We start from the raw sequence: 22,838 nt of genomic DNA, 5'->3' as shown, positions 1-22,838 counted from the left end.
TCATGTTATGATGGGGAATAAAACAGCTCGAAGGGATAATTATGACTGTACTCTTGTGTATACAGCGGGGTACAGAGAATATTACCCAGTGCATCATCTCGCAGCTGTATAGATGATGGAGGAATCCGGCCTAGGAGCTGACAGCCTCCTACACAGACCCACACAGCATTTATCCAAAATACATCTTTTAAAATGCAATAAGTCTATGAAAGGTCATGAAGAACACTGGGGAGTTTAACATCAGGTCCATTACCCCTGCTTGGAGTTATCAAGATCACAACTGTTTACTCTGGACAGACTAAGCCCCCTCTTCAGTTACGTCAAACCGCAGCTGCCCCCATCTTTGCCTAACAGCTGGAACACCCAACCTGTGTATATACTACGAGGCCAGTTTCCCCAGCGGTCACTCAGCCAGGGGATGTCCAGCTGGGACATCACTGTCAGACCTTATAGCTCTGTGTGATCTGTACGCAGGTAGTAACACTTTTCCTATGAGTGGTCGGTCTGTACTGTGCAATTATATGATCCTGGCTTGGTAAAGCAAATCTATGAAATAAGAAATAAATCCCCTATAAACGCAGCCAGAACAATGTGCGAGTTACAGGCAAGGTGAACAGGGAAACAGCCGTAGACGGAAAACCGTGCAGACGAGTCAAGGTCCCTCCAGGTGACAGGACGGGCAAGATGGCGCAGTTCGTCTTATACGCTGGGAAGTGTGTCGCAGATAATTTACCACTGCGGTGATCAGCCACATCTCCGCTCGGGGGTCTTCCAGACACTGTGGTGGGCGCTCACTGACCTGAAACAATGTGGAACCTGGCAACTAAAATCTAGTAAACCTGTATTCCTGCCAGAGGGGCACCACACGTTAACATGTGAAGAGGTAAAGAGAGGCCCTTTACAAAGGCCTGATATTTTTTGAGACACAGCGCAAATTCCAGCAACTTTTTGGAGAGATGCAAATTGAATGTGAATTGCTGCAAAGTCGCCAGAAATCTGTCAGAATGGAACATGTCTCGTGGGGAATCGCTGCCCTGATTTATTTTTTTTAATGACAAAGTGCAAGTCGCCAATAGCCGACAATTTTGAAAATTGATGAAAATGCGCCAAACTAGAGAGTTGGCTCGGACCGTAAGAGACCATGGCCCCGATTCAGACCCGGAAGCTCTTGAAGAGCGCTCACTCTGAATCAGGGCGTTTTTTTTTTTTTTTTTGTGGCCTCCTGGCTGCTCACTAAGCTGTGGGTGACCACCCACAGCTTTTGCGAGCGGCAAGGTGATGGTCGCGACCATCGAGGCTTGCGACAAGACCCTTGTGGTAGGGTCTAGTCCGCTGCAAGCTCCAGAGAGCTTCCTGCTCTAACAGAGCAGGAAGCTCTCCACTGACATCACTGGTGATGTCAGTGGTGCCTTCCACAAACGGCAGGCGTTCCTTTGGGAACGCCTCCGTTTGTGTAGCCACCCCGCCTCCCCGCCTACAAAACGGGGCGAGCTGTCGATCAACACCCGCCCCTTTTGTAGTGAGTCCCGGAGCAAGAGAATTTCTCTCGCGCTCCGGGGCTTGCACATGCGCTTGGCGCGCGCGTTACACCATTGACCCGCTTGCGAGCAATATGAGCTAGCAAGCGGGTCTGATTCAGGCCCCATGTCTGGCACTGTGGGAAAATGAAAAAAAAAACACACTGACACGCCATAACATAAAAGCCACCTGCCTAATATTGTGTACGCCCCCTCGTGCCTCCAAAGCAACTCTGAACCGTTACGCATCGTTGGTCGTTCATTGTTATTGTTTTAGCGTACACACTGGCCGATATAGTGAACAATTGAACAATATAGTTATAGTTCAAAATGTCGGCAAGTGTGTACACACCTTTAATCTCCTGTAAGTTGCGATGTGCAGCCTCCATGGCTCAGACTTGTGTGTTTCCAGTACATCCAGATGCTCAATCAAATTAAGATCAGGGGAATATGGAGGCCAACTCAACACCTTGATCTCTCTGTCATGTTTCTTAAACAATATTTGCAGTGTGGCACCCGGGCGCATTATCCTGCTGACTGAGGTCACTGACATAAGGGAATACCGTGGTTTGCAACAATGATTAGGTAGCTGGTACTGTACTGGTCTGCAACAATGACTAGATAGCTGGTACTGTACTGGTCTGCAACAATGACTAGATAGCTGGTACTGTACTGGTCTGCAACAATGACTAGATAGCTGGTACTGTACTGGTCTGCAACAATGATTAGGTAGCTGGTACTGTACTGGTCTGCAACAATGATTAGGTAGCTGGTACTGTACTGGTCTGCAACAATAACTAGATAGCTGGTAATGTACTGGTCTGCAACAATGATTAGGTAGCTGGTACTGTACTGGTCTGCAACAATGATTAGGTAGCTGGTACTATACTGGTCTGCAACAATGATTAGGTAGCTGGTACTGTACTGGTCTGCAACAATGATTAGGTAGCTGGTACTGTACTGGTCTGCAACAATGACTAGATAGCTGGTACTGTACTGGTCTGCAACAATGATTAGGTAGCTGGTACTGTACTGGTCTGCAACAATAACTAGATAGCTGGTAATGTACTGGTCTGCAACAATGATTAGGTAGCTGGTACTGTACTGGTCTGCAACAATGATTAGGTAGCTGGTACTGTACTGGTCTGCAACAATGATTAGGTAGCTGGTACTGTACTGGTCTGCAACAATGATTAGGTAGCTGGTACTATACTGGTCTGCAACAATGATTAGGTAGCTGGCACTATACTGGTCTGCAACAATGATTAGGTAGCTGGTACTGTACTGGTCTGCAACAATGACTAGGTAGCTGGTACTATACTGGTCTGCAACAATGACTAGGTAGCTGGTACTATACTGGTCTGCAACAATGACTAGGTAGCTGGTACTATACTGGTCTGCAACAATGACTAGGTAGCTGGTACTATACTGGTCTGCAACAATGACTAGGTAGCTGGTACTATACCGGTCTGCAACAATGACTAGGTAGCTGGTACTATACTGGTCTACAACAATGACTAGGTAGCTGGTACTGTACTGGTCTGTAACAATGATTAGGTAGCTGGTGCTATACTGGTCTGCAACAATGACTAGGTAGCTGGTACTATACTGGTAGGCAACAATGATTAGGTAGCTGGTACTATACTGGTCTGCAACAATGATTAGGTAGCTGGTACTGTACTGGTCTGCAACAATGACTAGGTAGCTGGTACTATACTGGTAGGCAACAATGATTAGGTAGCTGGTACTATACTGGTCTGCAACAATGACTAGGTAGCTGGTACTATACCGGTCTGCAACAATGACTAGGTAGCTGGTACTGTACCAGTCTGCAACAATGATTAGGTAGCTGGTACTGTACCAGTCTGCAACAATGACTAGGTAGCTGGTACTGTACTGGTCTGCAACAATGATTAGGTAGCTGGTACGGGTCATAGTAACATCCACATGAATAGCACGACAGGAATACACAGGGCTGTATTGCCTAGGAGGAATCTGGCCCACAAAGCAAAATGTGGCCCCCTCCCCAGGAGGAAGCTAGTTTTTTGCTGGGCGCTGGGTATGTGGTAATAATAGATTCAATACATCTTTTTATTGGCCCAATATAAATCCCAGATGATCAATTTTAATAGCTACCCATTGGCACATGGAGGGCACTTGTAAAAACAGCATCCACTATACCATAATATGAGTGTTGTTTCCTTTAAAAATACAAAACATAATTTAAAGTATTATTACATTTGGTAACAAAGTAGATTATTTACATTTGCAGCAAGAAATTTTGCATATTTAGATTTCCCTTCATTTTGCAGTTTTACACAATTATTATTAAATAAAGGAAGAATTACCGAATTCCCTTGTTTTGTGCGATAACCTCATACGAGAGCTTGGACAACGCCGATATCACCTGGAAGATAAAAAGAGAGAGATGTAAATATGGCGCATCCACGTGCACTAATGCAGGGATCAAAGGGTTAAGGTCGCCAAATGTACATACAACAGAATATATTTTGTTGGTGCCCATCAGTGAGAGACCCTTATTGTCAGTCTCAGGAGCCCTTTTCTCTCTTCATGTTGTGAGAAAACCACCAATTGCTCTGTGCCCCCATGTTTGCGGGATTCCTATATTCAGATATTGTAATACGTCTCATTTACTGACGGCAGTAACACTACTGATAATTTACTGATGGCAGTAACACTACTGATAATTTACTGACGGCGGTAACACTACTGATGATTTACTGACGGCAGTAACACTACTGATAATTTACTGACGGCAGTAACACTACTGATAATTTACTGACGGCAGTAACACTACTGATAATTTACTGACGGCAGTAACACTACTGATAATTTACTGACGGCAGTAACACTACTGATAATTTACTGACGGCAGTAACACTACTGATAATTTACTGACGGCGGTAACACTACTGATGATTTACTGACGGCAGTAACACTACTGATGATTTACTGACGGCGGTAACACTACTGATAATTTACTGACGGCGGTAACACTACTGATGATTTACTGACGGCAGTAACACTACTAATGATTTACTGACGGCAGTAACACTACTGATAATTTACTGATGGCGGTAACACTACTGATGATTTACTGACGGCGGTAACACTACTGATGATTTACTGACGGCAGTAATACAATAAGTTTGATGCAAAGACTGTAATCATCCATCAGAGCACTGCAAACCCCCAGTAATATCACACGTGACAGAGATTTACCATAATAAGACTTTTCACTCACAGTTTGGAAGGACCTCCAGAGCACAATATGATAATCATGGGCTGAGGGGGTCTCCCTGCTGTTCAGAGCCCATACAGAAGAGAGAGGAGCTGGCAATTATATAATGTTACATCCATTCATTAGGAGTCAGTGACATCAGCAGTCTTTCTAGTCACTAGGAAGCAGTGACATCACTGCTTTCTAGTCACTAGGAAGCAGTGACATCACTGAGAGTGCAAACTATCCAGTCACTAGGAGCCAGTGACATCACTGAGTGCAGCCTATCCATTCACTAGGAGCCAGTGACATCACTGAGAGTGCAGCCTATCCATTCAGTAGGAGCCAGTGACATCACTGAGTGCAGCCTATCCATTCCCTAGGAGCCAGTGACATCACTGAGAGTGCAGCCTATCCATTCCCTAGGAGCCAGTGACATCACTGAGAATGCAGCCTATCCATTCACTAGGAGCCAGTGACATCACTGAGAGTGCAGCCTATCCATTCCCTAGGAGCCAGTGACATCACTGAGAGTGCAGCCTATCCATTCCCTAGGAGCCAGTGACATCACTGAGAGTGCAGCCTATCCAGTCACTAGGAGCCAGTGACATCACTGAGAGTGCAGCCTATCCATTCACTAGGAGCCATCGCTCCTGATGCGGCCACATAAGATAAATCTGAATGTCACTGGGCACTGTGGCACAAAACAGCTCTGGATAAGAAGAGGTTACAGACAATAATCCGGATATAATAAGAAAGATAATAACCTGAATATAATACTACCGGACATCAGAGTGAGATGCTCAGTAAGCTGCTGGTCTGGTGCTAACACCTCGATTGTTCCTCATCAGCACATTTACCCATGGTGGGTGGGTAACGCTCATTAATTATTCAGTGCCAAGACTAAGAACGACCTCATTAGGCAAAAGATAAAGCTGAGGATAATGAGAATACGCATACGTACTGTACATTGAACCATACTGCAGCCATCTACGATGTGAGCATTTAGGTGCAGAACATTTTAATTAAACCTCTTCTGGACAAGAGTCCAGAGGCATTAATAATGTATTTATTGCCCAAGGAGGGAACTAGCAATGACCAAAGAGGCTGCTCAAGGAGGATAAATAATGTATATAGGGGGAGATGTAACAAACCAAAAATCAGCTTCTGTCATTTTTCAAAACAGACTGTACAGTGACAGTTAGAAGCTGATTGGTTGGTACTTTATCGCTCTCCAAGCTTTGATGCTGTAAATCTCCCCCATAGTCATCTAAATAATAAGAGCAACATTCTCTACTATCCAGGATGCTGGGGACAGGTTGAGAATCCTGACTTTGTATTCTTTCCCTGTCGGGATAACTGACACCTGTTGGTAAGTATCCTATCCCTCCCCTACACCTAACCCTCCCCCAACTGCCTAAAGCTAACCCTCCCCTACACCTAACCCTCCCCCCACTGCCTAAAGCTAACCCTCCCCCTACACCTATCCCTCCCCGCTACATCTAACTCTCCCCACTGCCTAACCTCTAACCCTCCCGCTACACCTAACCCTCCCCTACACCTAACCCTCCCCACTGCCTAAACGTAACCCTCCCCTACACCTAACCCTCCCGCTACATCTAACTCTCCCCACTGCCTAACCTCTAACCCTCCCGCTACACCTAACCCTCCCCCACCACTGCCTAACCTTCCCCCCCTAGTGCTTAACCCCTAAACCTCCTCCCCGCAGCCTAAACCTAACCTTCCCCTCTAGTGCCTAACCTCTAACCCTCTCCCTAACCGCAATACTTACCATCTGGATGCCGGCGCCAGGACTGTGACTGGTATCGGGATTCAGGCAGCAGAATTCTGAGCACCAGCATCCCGACAGCCGGCATTTAAACTACATCCCACTGTGGAATTACGGCTTTCTGGATAAGGGGGTCTTCCCATGTGGAGCATCAGCCTAAGCGTTAGGTAGCAGGGTCAGGCATGAGGGAGAGAGTTAGGCACCGGGGAGGGAGAGTTAGGATTAGGGTGCGGGGAGGGGAAGGTTAGGTTTAGGCACTAGGGACGGGGTTAGGTTTAGGCACTGGGGAGGGAAGGTTAACTTAGGGAAAATACTTACCTGCCGTTCTTATTGGTGTCAGGATTCTCGCTGTCGGTGTTCTGAACAGCGGCATCCCGACAGCCGGGATTTCATACCCAACCCCATATATTACATATACAGTATATAACAGCCAACACCAACGCAAAGATATCCGCAGAGAAGGACGGCTATTGGGGCGCTGTCCACGTACATTTTACATAACAGTAAACTACAGGTACCTGCAGGCCCTTAATGCTGGTACTTGTTCTCCAGCTACCAGCATGCGTGGGAGACTTGCTGGGACCTGTAGTTCTCCAGCAAGAGACAATACTATTACATCTATCTTTTACACTACACTTTACACAATCAACCCGGCACCCATCTGACAGGGATAGCCCGGGGCTATCAGGCTTGGAGTGCCCTGGAGAGGGGGAACCCTCTATTAGGGGGGTCGCCACCTCCCCAGGGATCCCCAGCCTTGCTGTGGCATTACACCCCCGCTAGAAAGAGTGCAGTGCTGGTTATGGAAAACACAGGGGGCCCCTACTCATTTTGTCCCCTGTTTCCACAAGCAGGACTGGCTCGCTGAGCCCAGTGCTGGTTCTTGAAATACAGGGGACCCCTACGCATTTTTCCCTTGTATTTTAAGAACCAGGACAGGCTCTGCAGAGCCTGGGGCTGGCTAGGCTTGTGGGGGAGGGGACGCACGTCTTTTTTTTACTGTTTCTTTTTTTTAACACAGAAGCCTTCACGGATCTCAGTGATCTGTGAAGGCTTCTGTACAACTCTGACCTTTAAATACTAGTCGCATTAAAAGAAAAATGTTTTTAAAGAAGAAAACTCACCTCGGACTCACAAGTTCGCAGGCTATTACATTTGGCGAGTTTTGAGACAAATTCGGACCTTTAAATGTGCAAGAAGGTCAGAGTTTGTCTCACGCAAAAAACTCACACCCCATTACATCTCGCCCAATGTATCACATGCTCTGCATCTGTGCCCAGCTGTAACCCTGGCATACCAGGGATAGGGAATCATTGTAACAGCTCAAAAAGAAACACAGTCGCCTCGTCTCATCCATCTGTTGCGCCTGATTAAGTCATCATCTAGGATTTTGGGGGCCTTGTTCCTGCGCAGTGGAATAAATACCATGATGACGGCTCATTTATTATACAGCAAAGAGATCACATCAAAGGCGGATTCTCAGCTGGGTGCCTGGGAAGACAAATACGATGTAGGCCTGAGGGTGACTAACCCCCGGGGCAAAGTGGGCATCATACATTATACATGAGGGCGCGCGCCAGGCTTTATTACAGCGCAGTTCAATCGCAGAACACATTTTATGGTTTTTAATGCTGTAGGAGATGAAAGATCCCCCGCAGAGGGGACATCAAATGTATTTGGTTTTATTCCGTGAAGTTTGAGGGAGTCTCACAAACTGAACTCATTTTAAATGACATCTCCTGCACAGTAAATTGTAGGCGCATAAACTATACAAATACATAGGGACGTATTCAATTACACGTGAAAATCAGTTTTCCGCGAAAAAGTATCGCGGATGACGGAATATTCGCCAGGCGGAAACTTATCACCGTTTTCAATTCCAAATAGTTTTCGCGTACGCAAAAACGCAATGTAATAGGCGAAAAAGATTTGCCTATGAAAAAAAGTGCAGAATTGCGGTTTTGGGGTGCAAACGTCGGGAAAGCACTCAGCACTCTTTGGACATAACTGTAAAAAAAAAATCCTAAAAAAAAAAAAATGAAGACCCCAAAAAATTACTTTGAAAAAGGGGGCAAAAAAGTACAAAGTTGGGGTACAAACTTAAAAACTAGCGAAATTAACTTTTGTGGGGTCTGCGAGTAATGGGGAGGTATTAGGGACCTTATTCAGAGGCGGCCGTACGGTCGCATCCTCGATGTTTGTCAAGTGCGCATGCGCACGAGGGAGCCGGCTCCCTCGTGCGCATGCGTGAGACCCGCTACGACCGACAGTGCTGGTCGTAGCGGGTCTCTTTCCAAAGGGGGCAAGCTGTCGATGTTGATTGACAGCTCGCCCCGTTTGGAAGGTGGGCCGGGGGGGTGGCAGCCCAAACGGAGGCGTTCCTATGGGAACGCCTGCCGTTTTGGAGAGCTTCCGGCTCAGACAGAGCCAGAAGCTCTCCGGGGCTTACGACAAGTGAGACCCTACCCTAGGGACTCGTCATAAGCCCCGATGGTCGCAATGGTCTCTGACCATTGCGACCATCACCCGAGCGGTTGTTAGAGCTGTGGGTGTTAACTCACAGCCTAACGACCGCAACAGAGGCGGGCGGTCAGGATGCAAGTGGCCGCCCAGTTTCTGAGCGACCGCTTGCATCCTCCGACCGCCTCTGAATGAGGCCCTAGGTGTGTTGAAGGTGTGTTTTTCAAAAGTTCACTTTTGCATTTTTAACCATGCTTGCACCCATTTTCAAGTACCCCAAATTTGCTGGGACTACTTATTTTCTAAAAAAAACCAAAACCCTGCTAAATGCTATTCTTCATTACTTCATTGCAAAGACGCTAATTAGCAGCTATTGAGAGAATTTAAGTACCCCAAATAGCTTCAGTAGGGCTATTCAGGGGCAACTAGATTGATCCCCAATGTTAGTGCATCTTTTGGGGGGTGTCAGGCTGATTGCCCCAAATCTGACAGCACTTTTCGCCTGTTTGCGTTTCGCCGGGTCCAGTTTTTGCGTCCTTTGGAATTGAACAGGATAAGTGGGGTCGCGCACGAAAAGTTTTCGCCTCCAAAACACTCACGCGTCACGCTCTACATCTATCACACATGTATGGAGGCCGCGAGTGCTTACACGTCTCCGGATAATAAGGTTAAGGCCCTTCTGCCGAGCCCTTTCCAGATGAGAGAATCACTATGAGCATCTGGCTGAGTGTAATGCAGCACAGATCCACCGTCACTATCCAGGCGCAATTAGCGGACACCAGTATTGTACATCGGGGCGGCTAACGGGTCTCCGGGGAGTTTATCGCTATAGCAAGTGATCCCTCTATGCACTGGCGACTTCTCCTAGTAATATACAACCGCAGATTATTATTGTGAGCAACAGAAAAATCATTTTAAATTCTGGTCACTGGAATCCTGGACATGAACTAAGGAGCTACGAGCTTACCAGTGGGGGGGACAGAGAAGGAGAGAGGAGGGGGGGGACAGAGGGAGAGAGGAGGGGGGGACAGAGAGGGAGAGAGGAGGGGGGGACAGAGAGGGAGAGAGGAGGGGGGGACAGAGAGGGAGAGAGGAGGGGGGGACAGAGAGGGAGAGAGGAGGGGGGGGACAGAGGGAGAGAGGAGGGGGGGGACAGAGGGAGAGAGGAGGGGGGGACAGAGACGGAGAGAGAAGGGGGGACAGAGGGAGAGAGAGGGGGGGACAGAGAGGGAGAGAGGGGGGGACAGAGAGGGAGAGAGGAGGGGGGGACAGTGAGGGAGAGAGGAGGGGGAGACAGAGGGAGAGAGAAGGGGGGGACAGAGAGGGAGAGAGGAGGGGGGGGACAGAGAGGGAGAGAGGAGAATGGGACAGAGAGAGAGAGAGGAGGGGGTGACAGAGAGGGAGAGAGGAGGGGGGTGACAGAGAGGGAGAGAGGAGGGGGGGTGACAGAGAGGGAGAGAGGAGAATGGGACAGAGAGGGAGAGAGGAGAATGGGACAGAGATGGAGAGAGAGGAGGGGGTGACAGAGGGAGACAGGAGGGGGCAGAGATGGAGAGAGGAGGGGGCGGCAGAGAGGGTGGAGGCAGGGAGAGAGGAGAATGGGACAGAGAGGGAGAGAGGAGGGGGGGACAGAGAGGGAGAGAGAAGGGAGGGAACAGAGGGAGAGGAGGGGGGACAGAGGGAGAGAGGAGGGGGGGACAGAGAGGGAGAGAGGAAGGGGGACAGAGAGGGAGACAGGAGGGGGCAGAGAAGGAGAGAGGAAGTGGAACAGAGAGGGAGAGAGAGAGGACGGAGGCAGGGAGAGAGGAAGGGGGCAGAGAGGGAGAGAAGAGGTGAGGATGAAAAAGGGAGAGGGGGGAGAGAGAGACATGGGGAGATGGGAACTGGGAAGACAGAGAAACAGAAAATGCTAAATTATGAATCTGTTTAGTTCATTGGCGCCAACATATGATTTATTCACCCTGGCGCCCAATAGAACGTACAGTATATTATTATTATCATCCTTTATTTATCTGGCCCCACAAGGGTTCCGCAGCGCCTTACATAGTACATAAACAAATAAGTGAACAAGAAACCAGTGACTTGCAGCACAATACAATGCAGGACAAGGTCATGGTTTGTACACATTTCTGCATAGCGTTTATTACACTTAAAATTTAGCTAGAAGACCATTAAGAGCCAAGTACAGAGTATACTTTGGGAGAGAACCAGAGCCCCACAGGAAGCTCACCTGACTATCTATAGCAATACTAATCACTGTGCTAACCTGCCACACAGACCGCCTCGCTTTCTTCTTTATACCAACTCATTTTACTTCGAAAAACCCATAGGTTCGGCGTTACCGGGGCATTCCACCTTCCGACCAAGCGCGGTCTTTACACCGACACTTTGCAGAAATGCTTCTATATCATCAGAGCTGCTGTTTGGCTGCTGGATGATGCCTGACGGCGCTGTGCTCCCAGCAATGGTGCCTCAGGGGGAATGGGAATACGGGACTGATCATATCAATACACAGGCAATGCCAGCAAGGTGGTGAGAGTCACAGTATGGCGGGTACTAGTCAATAAATTAAATGCGCCTGAAGGTGTGGGAAACCCCTTTAAAGACTGCCCAGCTCTTGCACAATGGGGGTTGTATCTCTAGCTAGTAACGGAAAGTGGCACAGAATGGATGGGGTTAAACATCGCATTGTGATTGCTCCGGCAATGGCGAATGCAGAGCGAGGATAGATTAAATGGATTTGGCAGCTGGCGGCAAGGAAGCATCCAATATGTATATTGATTTCTGGCAGAGCGTAGGACTGGGAGGGGGAGAGAGGAGACAGAGAGACCTTTTGGACTGAGACGGGGAAGAAGAGGAACCCTTTGAAGAGACACTTTCCCCTCATCCAGCCGCCCATGGGGCATGAATACATCATTAGACTGAACCTCTCCCCCCATTGTAGACCGTGACTCTGCGCTGTACGCCGTCTGAAAGCGCCTTCATCATCTCATGCTCTCAGCATAATGGAGCCGCTCCGCCGGGACCAACGTGATTCCCCGACGTGCCCAGGACGACCTCTGTCTGATTTATACAAGTGCCAGATTTAAATGGAGGTCGGCAGTACAATTGTGAGCCCCCCTGACATCCCGGGGGGGCCGAGGCAGTGCGTCGTTATCACTCTTCATTATGAAAACCAAGCAACGCCGTCTGAAAGCAAATCTACATTTAAACACCGTATATTATTCATTTACAATGGGGAACGTTTCACAGTCATGTCCTCGGGAATGTTTTCTTAAACCTCCATTTATTCTCTTACATTATTCATCTGTCAGTCTGTATCAATTTCTCCCGAAACCTCTTACATATCCGTTAGCTTTGCTCAAAACGCCGGAGACGTGTGGCTGTAACTCAAATATACGCCCACGGCCTTGATAAACTTATAGTAGAACTAAACCTGAGCAATTACGTTGATATGTTGAAGATAGTGGTGACGTATTATGTTTTACCATCCCTTCATTGTCAAAAGAGCGGTTGACTGAAAAAAAAGCACTCCTAAGTTGCTTTTTACACACTGCCATATTTCTATGAATGTCCGTCACTATTAATCACTGACTATTTCATAAATGGAAAAAAAAAACAAAAAAACACATTATAAATTCTGAAGATGGACAAATTTATGCTTTTAACTATGTATTTGCTGGCAGAATTCTGTTCCAAATAGTTTTTTTTGTCATCCCTCAGGCTGTGGAGCTTTTGGAGAAGCTCAGGGTCACAATAAAGCTTTGGGGGTGTTACATCCGACCTATGGACCACCAACTGGAAAGCCCTGTCACAATGTAATCCTAGTTTATATAGCACAGTAATAGTCATGGAGGCAGCTCATGGTCAGTACATGCAGAGGTAACAGCACGTTAATGGAAACTGTTCTTTGTCAATGTAGCGCGCAATGGACTATGCCGACTGTCCATAAATAAAAGGTACATATTCTAAAAAAGTGAATACAAAAAATTATTTTATATATATATATATATATATATATATAAATATATATATATTCAAAAATACTGATCATTGAAAATAAGAACAAGTCTTTTTTCTCCCCAGTGGGTTTTCTTCTGATATCATAATGAGATTTAAAATGGGCGGAAATAGATCAACCATAAGTTGATCAGTACGCTCACAGCAGCACAGATGATGTCAGCTTGACCACTAATCATCAATAAACCTTCGCCTGTCATTGGTTAGTGTGTCAGACGCAGGGGTGCGTGCGTGTGGCGTGCTAGTCTGGGACAGGTATATGCGCTGATGATAGTGATGATGTCTGCACTAGTGAATGGAGCAGTTGGGGGGCGGGGGTTGTGTACGACTCAGGACATGTAGTCGCATTAGGACACCATTCACAGCGGAGGTATAGAGTTGCGCCAGTGATATTTGTGGCTCAGAATTAGTCTCAGTGAGAGCAATGTTTATGGCTTGACATTTACAAAATCTCTCTCAGATAAATGATCCCCGGCATTTACCAAGCTTGCCGTGCTACAGAACACTCCGCCATGGAAGCGCAAAGCGCCCCCCAAGCGTAGGAGCTCCTACACAACCCTCTGATATTAGCATGGACATTAACTAAATAATTCCCAGAAACAAAGTGTCAAGTCCTGAATCCTGGTTACTAGAGACAAATTCTGATTCCAGCGAGAGTCCCCCCTGATTTCTCTTATTTGGGGAAATGCGTCTGAACACCCGTGAAATATTAATCTAAAATGAAGATTGCGAGCTGAAGTCTCGGCGCTGTGAGAAGGGCTTGCAGCGGCTGTAATCAGAGTGTACTTTCGTTTTGCTGCGATACCTGCTCTGGGACATGAATTGTGTGATTTATAAAACGCTGTAAACCACAAGTTTCATGTTCAAATAACCAGCGATGACTGATCACAAAATAACAGGCCTGACAGCTGCAACTGCCTATTACTCTCTTAAGAGAGATCTGAAGAGTTTCCTCTGTAATTGTGAAAACTCAGAGGTTGTGTAGTAAGATAAACAAGCGTCCGCAATTCCTCACACGGGTTACATGAGGCAATACGCTCTCTCCTCATTACTGTATAAAATGACAAATTGTCATTTCTACATGACAAAGATAAATTATAATGTCCTCTCCTGATTTGTCAAAGTAAAGGGTGCGGCGTGCGGACAGCGGTCAGGGAGCGGGAAATTAGGGTTTAGGGGCCGAGGAGCCATCACACTGCTGTCAGTACTGCTGGTTCAGTCTTCACTGGAGAGGTAATCTCTGTTCCTCCGCTGGCGATCTACATGGCGTAACGGTGGCTGCGGTCTTAGCTACGAATATGGGGAACATGTGTACTGGAACTGTGTCTAGCAGTGAGCGAGATGTGAAAGGTAAGTATCGGGAACACTGGTACTGTGAGCTGGCGAGCCCAGTCTGCACTGGTATCTGGATGACAAGTCGACAGTAAAAAAGGTAGACCATGAATAGGTCGACATGCAATAGATTGACAAGGATAAAAGGTTAACATGTTCAAAAGGTCAACTAACAAAAGGTCGACACGTTTTTTTTTTTTTTTTAACCACCATTTTTAAAGGTTAGGGCTAGGCTGCCAAAGGGGACGGTTAGGGGTTAGGCACTAGAGGAAGCGTCAGGGATAGGTTACGGTTAGGTTTAGGCACTTGGGGGAGGTTTACGGTTAGGATTAGGCTAAAATGAAAAAAAAAAAAAAAAAAAGTGTCGACCATTTTTTCATGTCGACCTATTGGCTGTCTATTTTTTTTATACCACACCCATCAGAACTACTCCGAATACCTTCTCCAGAGGTAGTACAGGTCATTTGTGTACAGAATGGTGTGATAAGCTGCTTTATAAATAATTATTACAAAACAAGCAACAAAAAGCCACTTCCTATAGTTTGTAACAAGTGGCTAAAACGAGATGAAAAGCTGAAACAACAACGCACTTCAAAGTCAGTTAGTCCAATATTTGGTGTACATGCTTCTCTAAACCCTGTATTCCCTTGTGACCAAGTACGTGGTCACCTCAATAAAACCAGTCTGTGAAATGTGCCTCAGAGGTGTAACACCCCACCACTGGCCACATAGCGTAATTTAGGGGAGCTTGAAAATCTGCTCCAGAGGTTCCTGCTCTGCCCTAAATTCTAAGCAAGTACGCGAGCCAGACATATAGGGTGATTAATGTGCGCACACAGTGAAGACCCTTTGGGGCTTTCAGTTCTGGATAAGACCCACCTACAGAGCTTACACAGCATATAGTCCAGCCTCACCAGGCTCCCCTTACCCAGGGCATCTTCACCGACAGAGGAACCACAGCCATCACCTGTTGGCATTTTGTACCAATCCTTAACAGATCAGGTCCAGTGCATGTGCTGGTACCTGGCAGAACGGCAGACTGTACCTCTCTAGATTCCACACAGAACGAGGCAAAATAACACCAATCACTTGTATAACACAGAACGGAATATAATAGATGAACGCTCTAGTCTGTCAGTTCCAGCGCGCAACAAATCACCTCCAAAGAACTGAAACCACTGATTTATCACCACATATCAAACCATCTGGGTACATACAGGGCTTTAAATTGTCAAGAAAGCAGCGTAGACATGAGATTCCTTCCATCAGCTGACAAATGAGACTGGTAAGTACACAAAGAAAACATCAACATAAAACAAAGCCAGGAACGGGCTTTCGGCTTCTTATGAAGACTAAGGAGCTCGCCCAACAGGTTCTCCGTCCGCACACCAGGAAAATCAGATAACCGGGCCTGAGAATGACTGACTGATCCCACATGGGGGCTGGGGGGGGACACTGCGCATAAACACCGCAGGTGGCGACTAACGCGCTATTGTGAGGCCTGACCTGGTCAATCCGGATCTTGGATTAATTGTAAGCATAACAGAAAGGTCTTTTCTTTGTTCCGATCTCACCGCTAAACCTTTGGCTGTCGCCCTGGATGACTAGAAGCCAGGTGGCTGACAGCTATGTGGGTAATACCCAGCCGGCGTATCCGGGTAACTGCACAAATAATACAGCAGTAATCAAACAGGTCGTCGTGATGGAATTTCCCAGGTGTTTTCTCTAAGTTAGAGGAATAAACAAAAAAAACAAAAAACTTATATAAATACATTCGCTAAAACTGTATTAAAGTGTGTAGTAGAGTTTGAACCTGTCCAGAAGGTTTGTTCCGACCCTTTCCATATAGAACTCCGCCAACAAGGCCATTCTCCAGTACAGGATTTGTAAGACCATTGAATAAGCAGCGTTTGAAATAAAATATAATATAGTGTGGAATATAGTACAAGTAACACATTGTCATGGTCACAGTACCAGCCCGAGATGACGTGCGCTGTGTAACACGGCGCCTTATCCTGCTGGGAGTATACATTAGAGCAGTGGTCCTCAAACTCGGTCCTCGGGACCCCACAGGTCACGTTTCCCAGGTCACCCAGCAGGAGCACAGGTGTACTCATTACTCATTTAAAAGATCCACAGGTGGAGCTAATTATTTCACTTGTGATTCTGTGAGGAGACCTGGAAAACATGCACTGTTTGGGGTCCTGAGGACCCAGTTTGAGAACCTGTGCATTAGAGGATGGGGGGACTGAGGACATAATGGGAGGCACATGGTCATCAGCAGTACTCTGGGAGGCACTGAGGCCATAATGGGAGGCACATGGTCAGCAGCAGTACTCAGGGAGGCACTGAGGCCATAATGGGAGGCACATGGTCAGCAGCAGTACTCAGGGAGGCGCAATTATCAGCTGGTACTAAGGGACCTAATGTGTGCTAAGAAGCCCACACACACACACCCCATTACACCCCCACAGCCTGTGCCAATGACAGAAGGCAGGATGGATTCATGGATTCGATGACCCCATCACCCACATGTCGCTGCAGGAATCAATCTTCACCTGCCCAGTGTTGGTGGCCTGTGCCCACTGCAGCCTCGGTGGCCTGTTCTTAGCTGACGGGAGAGGAACCCAGTGTGGTCTGCTGCAGCGGTGGTTAGACATGTTGGGGCGTCCTACATACCACTGATCTAAGGGGATGCAGTCATGATCGCGACATTCATAAAGTCGACACCAAAATGTCGAATAGGATGATGATATCACTATTGAAATGTCAACATCTGCAAAATGTCGACATTGCTATTATGGCTAGGACTTCGGGTCAGCTGGAAAATGCCTTGTCGACATTTCATCAGTGTTGATACGCAGAATGCGTCGATATGTGCACCATGTCAATGTCTCATGCCGACATGCCGAGCGAATATTCCGAACCCGTTGTAAGGCTCGGTGGTTTGAGTTACAGTCACCTTCCTGTTAGCTGGAACCAGTGTGGCCATCCTCCCCTTACCCTTCTCATTAACAAAGCGCTTCCAGCCAGAGTACTAGGTGCAACTACTCTATAAGACGTTTCTTAAAATCCCACGTCATTAAGATACAGGTGTGTGCAGGGAAAGTCTCGTTTCCTATGCACTATAGGTTTTCTTTTAGTAACATTAGTGAAAAGAGCCATTTGGTACCTATAACTTAGGGGTGGGCAATAAGCGGGACCCCTGCTGTTGTAGAACTGCACATCCCAGCATGCCCTGCCAGTTTGGCGATTTGGCCACGCTAAAACTGGCATGCTGGAATGTGTAGTTCAAGAACAGCTGGAGTGCCACTCATTGCCCACCCCTGCTATAACTGATCATACAAGGCACCGAGATTCCATTTCACTAGTTACATAGGGCCTGATTCAGACCCACTCGCGAGCGGCTGTCCGCTCGCAAGTGGGTCGATGGTGTGCACTGCGCATGCGCACGACGGAGGGAGCTCCGTCGTGCGCATGCGCGAGACGCGACGAGCGAAGGACTTTCCTTCGCTCATTGTCTCTGATCAAAGGGGGCGTGCTGTCAATGTTGATTGACAGCACGCCCCCTTTGGTGGGCGTGCCGGGGGCGTGCCTGCCAGACGGAGGTGTTCTCTGATAGAGCCAAAATCACTCCTGGCCTTGCGGTTGAGAAACTCAACCGCAGGCTTCTGCTCGCACTGGCGATGGTCGCGATGGTCAAGACCATCGCGACCATCATCCTGCACGCTCGTATAGGCTGTGGGTGGTGACCCACAGCTATACGAGCGTCCAGGAGGACGCTCCATAGTTATGGAGGTGGGCCCTGATACAGAGCGAGCGCTCTGGTCAGAGCGTCCGGCTCTGAATCAGGGCCATAGTCACAAACATTTTATATCCTGCCATGAAAAGGAAACGTTTACGTATATAATAGTGAATGTCTATTTAGATCAGGTCTGAGGCACATTACATGCTGCACACATGGATCTACTAGATACGTAGGTTGTCAGTAAGCAGGAAGCGTAGAAGTCGCTGTCCCCCGGGGAGGGGGGGGGGGGTTCCCTGCATCAGACTTCTTAAAGGTTAAGCTCTGATAAAGAAGAATAAAGCTGGCATGGACGGTATTTCTAAAGCGAAGTTCCAGCTGACTTATTCCATAATGACAGCAGCAGGCTTCGTTACCTACACAGGTTTCCGGGATATAAAATCTGCATGAGCACAGGTGTAATACTCATTGCGGGAATCGCTGGGCCTAAGAAGCAGGGTATTGGGGGGACAGCTCAGGATTACGGGGTTCAGAGTCCTTACACCAACATTTAGGGGAGATGTATCAAGTCTTTGAGATAAAGTATCACGTTACAGACGGTGTTTGCAAAATGACAGGAGCTGATTGGTTGGTACTTTATATCCGTTAACTTTCTCTCTCTCTCTCTCCAAGGCTTTAGTACATCTACACCTTTGTGTGTTACATTCACTAGCAGCTGTTACGGTGGTTTTGATACTTACAGGTTTATTTCCCCTGTGCAATTTTATTATGCTTTATTCACAGATAAGTTCCGATATTAGGACGACGGGGGTCAGCATCGCGCGTACCTTCCTTTTCATATAGTAAAAATCCCCGTAGGGTCTGTTTAAGCAAGTCTCCAGCCCTGTTGTCGGTGTAAGCAAGTCTCCAGCCCTGTTGTCGGGTCTAAGCAAGTCTCCAGCCCTGTTGTCGGGTCTAAGCAAGTCTCCAGCCCTGTTGTCGGTGTAAGCAAATCTCCAGCCCTGTTGTCGGTGTAAGCAAGTCTCCAGCCCTGTTGTCGGGTTTAAGCAAGTCTCCAGCCCTGTTGTCGGGTTTAAGCAAGTCTCCAGCCCTGTTGTCGGGTTTAAGCAAGTCTCCAGCCCTGTTAACTAAGCCCCCAGCAATATAATTCCAACTAGACTCCGGCATAAGATCACTCCTGAAATATTCCCTCTATTCTCCGGCTTTTTATTTAGCAACAACTCCCTGTAATTACTCCCTGCCTCTCTGTAATTGGCTGCTGGCAGTCTCCGGACCCTCTGTGTAGGGAACAAGCCCCCATTTGTCTGGGGAAGCTGCTTCTGAAAAGGAAAAAGGAAAAAAAACAACAAATCTTTGTGTTGGCGGCAGAGGGGTCATATTTTAGGCTCTTAACCAGTTCACCGCTAGAACACACCGTAAAGCAGTTTGGCACCACTATAAATAACTGGTTACGGTTATATCCGGTGGGTTTTGTTTGTAGAGCGGCGCAGCGGTTTCTTTTTTCATTGGTCTAATTTCCAATTCTTATAACTAATTCCAGGAAACCAGCGAAATTATTTCAGAAATGAATAAAATTGGCACTTGCACACTTATCCAGGGGGCAGGCACTGGTGATATCCATTGTCCCGGAACATGATTATTAATGCAACAAAGTAACAGAGCGTTATTATAGAGGTCTGTCCTCCTGCGGTAATAGGATTGAGATCCATTGTTCTAGGTAAGCAGCATTTGGGCCATCCGAACTCTATACTGTGTTACCTCTTCTGACGATGTCCGCTGTCCGCCATCATAACATAAACACGCGCTGGAAGTAGCCTGGTGATTAGGTTACAGGGAAGAGACAGATACCGAAATGCATGAATGTACTTGTGGTTCTCTGCACAGGGCTGTGATGTCAGCGCAAGCTTCACCCCATCAGGACTAGTGTTGGCCATAGACAATTGAAGGTTGCTACCTGATAGTTGATGGTTTTACCATCGATAGGGGAGGTCTGATGACAGAAGTCCACGGCTGTTCTATACTGCACAATCGTGTCCACAAGCTCCGTTCCTGGCAGCGCATGGCGGGCCACCACTCCAGCTGTTTAAGTACGCCATCGAGCTTCCAAAGGTGTAACACGAGAACGTGGCTGGCCAGCGACCACCGATAGTGTCACATCATTACAAGTACAACACGCTAAACTTCTACAGAAGCCGCTCGTGTTCATTTCATAAATAGCCACTGAAAACAGTTCCTCACGACCGGTCAGCACTGTGCGGTTCACAGCAAACGAGGAGAGAAACATCGAAAACAACTATTTATGGGACTGTGATGTTATTATATGAGAGGTGCATTATACTACTTTGTAACAACGGGGCTCATTTTATAATATGAAGTAGCAGCCCCAAATGTGAGGGGACCCCTAACTCTAACATATGCTTCTAAAGCACAATATGCGCACACAATACGTCGTCATCTCAGGGCAGCGTTACCCTATGTGGTCTATACAAAGATGATCTGTAACACACTGTGGATGCAGACATTCTGTTGGCTGAATAAAGTGCTTTATGCCTCAGTGATGTCACGGACCCCTAGTGAATGATTATGCTACATTCTCAGTGATGTCACTGGCTCCTAGTGACTGGATAGGCTGCATTCTCAGTGATGTCACTGGCTCCTAGTGACTGGATAGGCTGCACTCTCAATGATGTTACTGGCTCCTAGTGAATGGATAGGCTGCACTCTCAGTGATGTTACTGGCTCCTAGTGAATGGATAGGCTGCATTCTCAATTATGTCACTGGCTTCTAGTGAATGGATAGGCTGCACTCTCAGTGATGTCACTGGCTCCTAGTGACTGGATAGGCTGCACTCTCAGTGATGTTACTGGCTCCTAGTGAATGGATAGGTTGCATTCTCAATGATGTCACTGGCTTCTAGTGAATGGATAGGCTGCACTCTCAGTGATGTCACTGGCTCCTAGTGAATGGATAGGTTGCATTCTCAATGATGTCACTGGCTTCTAGTGAATGGATAGGCTGCACTCTCAGTGATGTCACTGGCTCCTAGTGACTGGATAGGCTGCACTCTCAGTGATGTTACTGGCTCCTAGTGAATGGATAGGCTGCACTCTCAGTGATGTCACTGGCTCCTAGTGACTGGATAGGCTGCATTCTCAGTGATGTTACTGGCTCCTAGTGAATGGATAGGCTGCACTCTCAGTGATGTCACTGGGTAGTGACTGGATAGGCTGCACTCTCAGTGATGTCACTGGCTCCTAGTGTATGGACAGGCTGCATTCTCACTGATGTCACTGGTTAGTGACTGGATAGGCTGCATTGTCAGTGATGTCACTGGCTCCTAGTGAATGTATAGGCTGCATCTCAATGTTATCACTGGCTCCCAATGTCTGTAGGTAACAAGTATGTTTTAATGAAAAAAAAAAAAAAGGATCAGTAATACATAAACCATATTCAATAATATACACAACAGTACACAGGATGAATGCTATTGCAGTGATTTTGGAGCCACTAATGGCTGTATAAAGACAGAGGGGGTCATTCAGACCCGCTCGCGAGCGCAGGCCGATGTTGACCCACTGCGCATGCGCACGACGAAGGGAGCTCCGTCGTGCACATGCGCGAGACCCGGACAGCGACGGGCTCTCCGTCGCTCCGGGTCTCGCACCAAAGGGGGTGTGCTGTCGATGTTGATTGACAGCAAGCCCCCTTTGGTGGGCGTGCCGGGGGCGTGGCTGCCAGACAGAGGCGTTCCCATGGGAATGCCTACCGTCTGAAGCCGGCCCCACTGACATCACTAGTGATGTCAGTGGGAGTGATTTTGGCTCTGATAGAGCCAAAATCACTCCAGGGCTTGCGGCAGCGAGACCCTACCGCAGGGTCTCTGTCGCAAGCCCGATGGTCGCGATGGTCTTGACCATCGCGACCATCATCATGGACGCTCGCTATAGCTGTGGGTGGCCACCCACAGCTATGCGAGCATCCAGGAGGACGCTCCATTTTCATGGAGGAGGGCCCTGATTCAGAGCGAGCTCTGAATCAGGCCCTGAGTGTGCAATTGGCAATAAGCTTACATTTCAAGTTAAACAAATTTATTATACAGTGTATTTAACATAGTGTGGGGAATACAGCTCACTTTGTCACTGGTAAAGAGACAATAACACACGTCCCCAGGCACCATAGACCTACATGTAAGTGCTCTCTTCGTTTATAGCACACAAGTAAAGCAAATCCCTGGAGGTCCCTGACCGTGCACCAATTCCTTCTCTGCTACGGATATCGATCCTCATTGTTGTGGGAGTTGAGTAGAACAGTGACCATCAATGTTTATATGACCAATAGACACTATATAAGAAAAAAACAACACGCCAATGAAATGTCACAGAGGCATCAACACCCTCTCAGACCGCATAAACCGGGCCCGGCCGGGGGGTGTACAGAGTAAGTACAATTTCGGATTAGTAATAACTCATTGAGCGACAACCAAAAAAAGCTTCTTTAAGCCGCTCTGACACTTCTTCCCCAGTGTGCTGGCCAGGACCACGTGAGACCACCAAGGAGTAGGCGGAAAAAGGCCACTTTACTGCCCTAATGTTGGCGACTATATTGTGGATCACTGTGTATTTCTGCATTATAATGCCCGCACTACACAAAGTAGAATATTTCCAGGTCTGCAGCGGGTCCCGGTGATATCATTTATGGTTCGTTCTGGTTTCCGCTCATAGACATCAGCCGTA

At 47.5% G+C, this 22,838-nt stretch overlaps 1 protein-coding gene across 8 annotated transcripts in view; it reads right to left on the bottom strand.

The window, feature by feature from the left end:
* Nucleotides 1–22,838, bottom strand: part of VAV2 (vav guanine nucleotide exchange factor 2) — a 189,332-nt gene that overhangs the window by 66,595 nt on the left and 99,899 nt on the right. For all 8 annotated transcript variants that reach the window (XM_088453537.1, XM_088453541.1, XM_088453544.1 and 5 more), the window contains exon 3: nucleotides 3,866–3,924. In XM_088453537.1, coding sequence (XP_088309663.1) covers nucleotides 3,866–3,924 — 59 coding nt within the window. The remainder of the gene's footprint in view (nucleotides 1–3,865; nucleotides 3,925–22,838) is intronic.

This window comes from Taudactylus pleione, unplaced genomic scaffold (assembly GCF_031769625.1).
Source record: "Taudactylus pleione unplaced genomic scaffold, aTauple2 ptg000583l, whole genome shotgun sequence".
NCBI lineage: Eukaryota > Metazoa > Chordata > Amphibia > Anura > Myobatrachidae > Taudactylus > Taudactylus pleione.
This window is presented reverse-complemented; position numbering and strand designations above follow the sequence as displayed.